The 2,725-nt window shown below is 38.1% G+C and overlaps 1 protein-coding gene across 1 annotated transcript in view; it reads left to right on the top strand.

Annotated features, from left to right (window-relative positions):
* Positions 1-575: 575 nt before the first annotated feature.
* LOC115928870 (caveolin-3-like) overlaps positions 576-2,725 on the top strand; it is a 17,856-nt gene continuing 15,706 nt past the window's right edge. The window contains exon 1 of the mRNA XM_030996890.1: positions 576-1,457. Within this exon, the coding sequence (XP_030852750.1) occupies positions 1,383-1,457 (75 nt within the window). The 5' untranslated portion in view covers positions 576-1,382. The remainder of the gene's footprint in view (positions 1,458-2,725) is intronic.

The following is a 2,725-nucleotide window of genomic DNA, read 5'->3' as shown; positions in this document are numbered from 1 at the left end:
ATTATCATTGACAACATTTATATATAGTATATTGCGCTTGTATTTATGCAATAATTCGTCGCTGTTTTCACGAAGTGACGGTAGTGAAAAAAAATTGCATTCATTTTGCGTTACGATTTTCCTCACTACCGTCACTTCGTGAAAACAAGGACGAATTATTGTCAACTTAGGGTTAAATTAGTGGAATATAACATGCTTCAGTATCCAGGGCCTCTTTTATGAGCAATGAAGGCCTTCTTCTTCCCGTAATACATTTATGTGTGTTGCTCATCAATATTTTCATATCCGAAGTAGGCTCTCGTCCAACTTGACCAATCTCTTTCAAATGGACAGGATGTTTGCCAAATAGTGACTGGTCAACCACACCATGACATGCTGGTTAATCTGTGTCTTATTCTAGCTAATCAACTCGTGCTGATTGAGGTACCGGGTTTAATGGCTTATATACGATCCGTTTATTTCTAAAAGGAGTACTTTAAATTAATAACCATTCACTTTGATTCGCCTTTAAAAATCCCAAATATAAGGGGTCTTGTCTGTGAGCCATGGTTGCCTAAGGTCTGACGTGTATGTTCCCCTTCCTGTTTCCAAGGAGTTTGAGTTTCCGCGGGCGGCATTGACGGGGTTATTCATAACGAGGGTGAATCTAAAACTGGGTCTTGATCGAGCTGGCTTTTGTTGTTGATGTTGTTTCGCATCTGTCAAGCAAGCAGGCACTCAGCGTATCGCTTTGAACCTGTAGTTGTTAATCTTGAGAGAAAATGAGTGACGATCATCATCATTGGAAAATGATATGAAAGTGAAAAACCCCTTCACAAGCTGGGTGACAGTATGAGCTATCTCGTTCATGATTTTTAACGAGTGACATCAAGGATGACATCAAGGATATAGTCGGAAGACAGTGTCTTCTTTTAGAAGGAGAACCCAGAGGGAGACAGGATTACGTAAAAATCGGATAGCCATCTGACCACATCTTAATTGAGATGCCATCCTGAAGCAACTATTACCGTTCATCAGAATAAGAGCACAGTGAAACATTACCCATCTCAACTTAGTGAAAATAAATCGAAAACGCAGAGAGGATGAGCGAAGCAAATCCAGTCCTATACTAAAAACAAGAGACACTTCCAAGGAAATCCAAATGTAGGCCTATATTTTATTCTTGTGAGGCCTGCATTGAACTTCGAAGGTATACCGCTTGAATGACAGCATCGATTATTCATCAAAATCCCTTGAGATTAATGGACAACACTTTTTCGGAAGTGCGACCCCCAATCAAACAGGTGAATTCGGGTGAGGGGGGCAACGATTTACCCCTGTTTCCCTGTCTGACTCTTGGAGCCGTAATATTGCATGTATGAGAGAACAATATAACGAGTGGTATGGATATGGATATCTACGCAACCCCTGCCGGTGACATTGACAACAACATGGCGCACTCGGAGACGGGAGGAGTGGTAAGTTCATTAATGCGTTACAAAGTGCCGTCTCCATGATTATAATGATCTGTGTTTGTAATGATGAACTTGCTTACTTTGTATATATGTCTTCCCTTGTTTTTGCATGCGTTTGTTGCATGATTTCCTCACGAAAGGTCACGAGTGATGTAGTCCTAGACACCACAGTCACCCTAATTCAACTCGTGCACCCATGCATCAATCATTGTGACACGATATTTCTAGATAACATAACACCATTAATGTTGTTGGGACATGCCGTCATATACATTCTGAATCGATTTTTTTATATTTTTCGTATTACAAGATCCATTTTTATATATAATAATATGTTATATGCAAAAGTATATTTTTTTTACGAATTGAATTGAAGAAGAAAAATGAATTGAATTATTTATTTTAAAAAATAATTAATAAATAAAACAAATGAATTGAATAATTCATTATAGCTCTACCTACCGTTGTCTTGTATGACATGAAAGCAATGATTCTTGTTATACATGTTATATGCTTCAAATAGTTTCCTGAATCTACATTTTTTTTATAATAGTACAAAGCAATATCGAACCCTGGACCTCTCACAACTTGCTTTCACTATACCATAGTCCTCCTACTGTTTATCTCCTTATTTGCGGAAGAAATAGTCCGGAAGATGAGCGACTATTTGTCATTAATCCTGAGCGGAAAATAAAACAAATTAATTTTACGATGTCGATAATTGCACAGTAACTTGGCAGTTGTTTCATAATGACGGCAACTGTCCCCCAGGCACGTTTACAATGACCTACCTAGCAATGACCCGGGAAGACGTCCGGATTATTATGAGACAACAAACGTCCAGTTCAGTGTAGTCCATGATAACGAACATTACGGTCCCACCTCCTGGGAATTAAAGATCAGGGGGGCGTTTCATGAAACAATTAGTCGGTTGTTTTCACCGACTAATATCATTTTCACCGACAATTGTATTGTCACCGACCATTTTCCAGGCCTCTGATTGGTCAAATGTATGTACAAAGGAGATAGGAAAGTGCAAACTTGAGATTGGTTAAGGGAACTGCGATTGATTTGTATCAATCGCAACTCTTTACGGACTTGTTCATTTAATTACTTATTATTCCTAAGTATCATTTGGGGGGGTCAACTGCTTTTTAGTGAACCCCTCTATTTCCAATATGTATTTCTACATAAATTTGTTGTAAACGTTTATAATTGATTTGTAATATTTTGTTGGAAACGTAAATAAATTGAAATCGAAATTGAACAAA

The sequence above is a fragment of the Strongylocentrotus purpuratus genome, unplaced genomic scaffold, assembly GCF_000002235.5.
Source record: "Strongylocentrotus purpuratus isolate Spur 01 unplaced genomic scaffold, Spur_5.0 spur5_scaffold_3, whole genome shotgun sequence".
Classification (NCBI taxonomy): Eukaryota; Metazoa; Echinodermata; class Echinoidea; order Camarodonta; family Strongylocentrotidae; genus Strongylocentrotus; species Strongylocentrotus purpuratus.
This window is presented reverse-complemented; position numbering and strand designations above follow the sequence as displayed.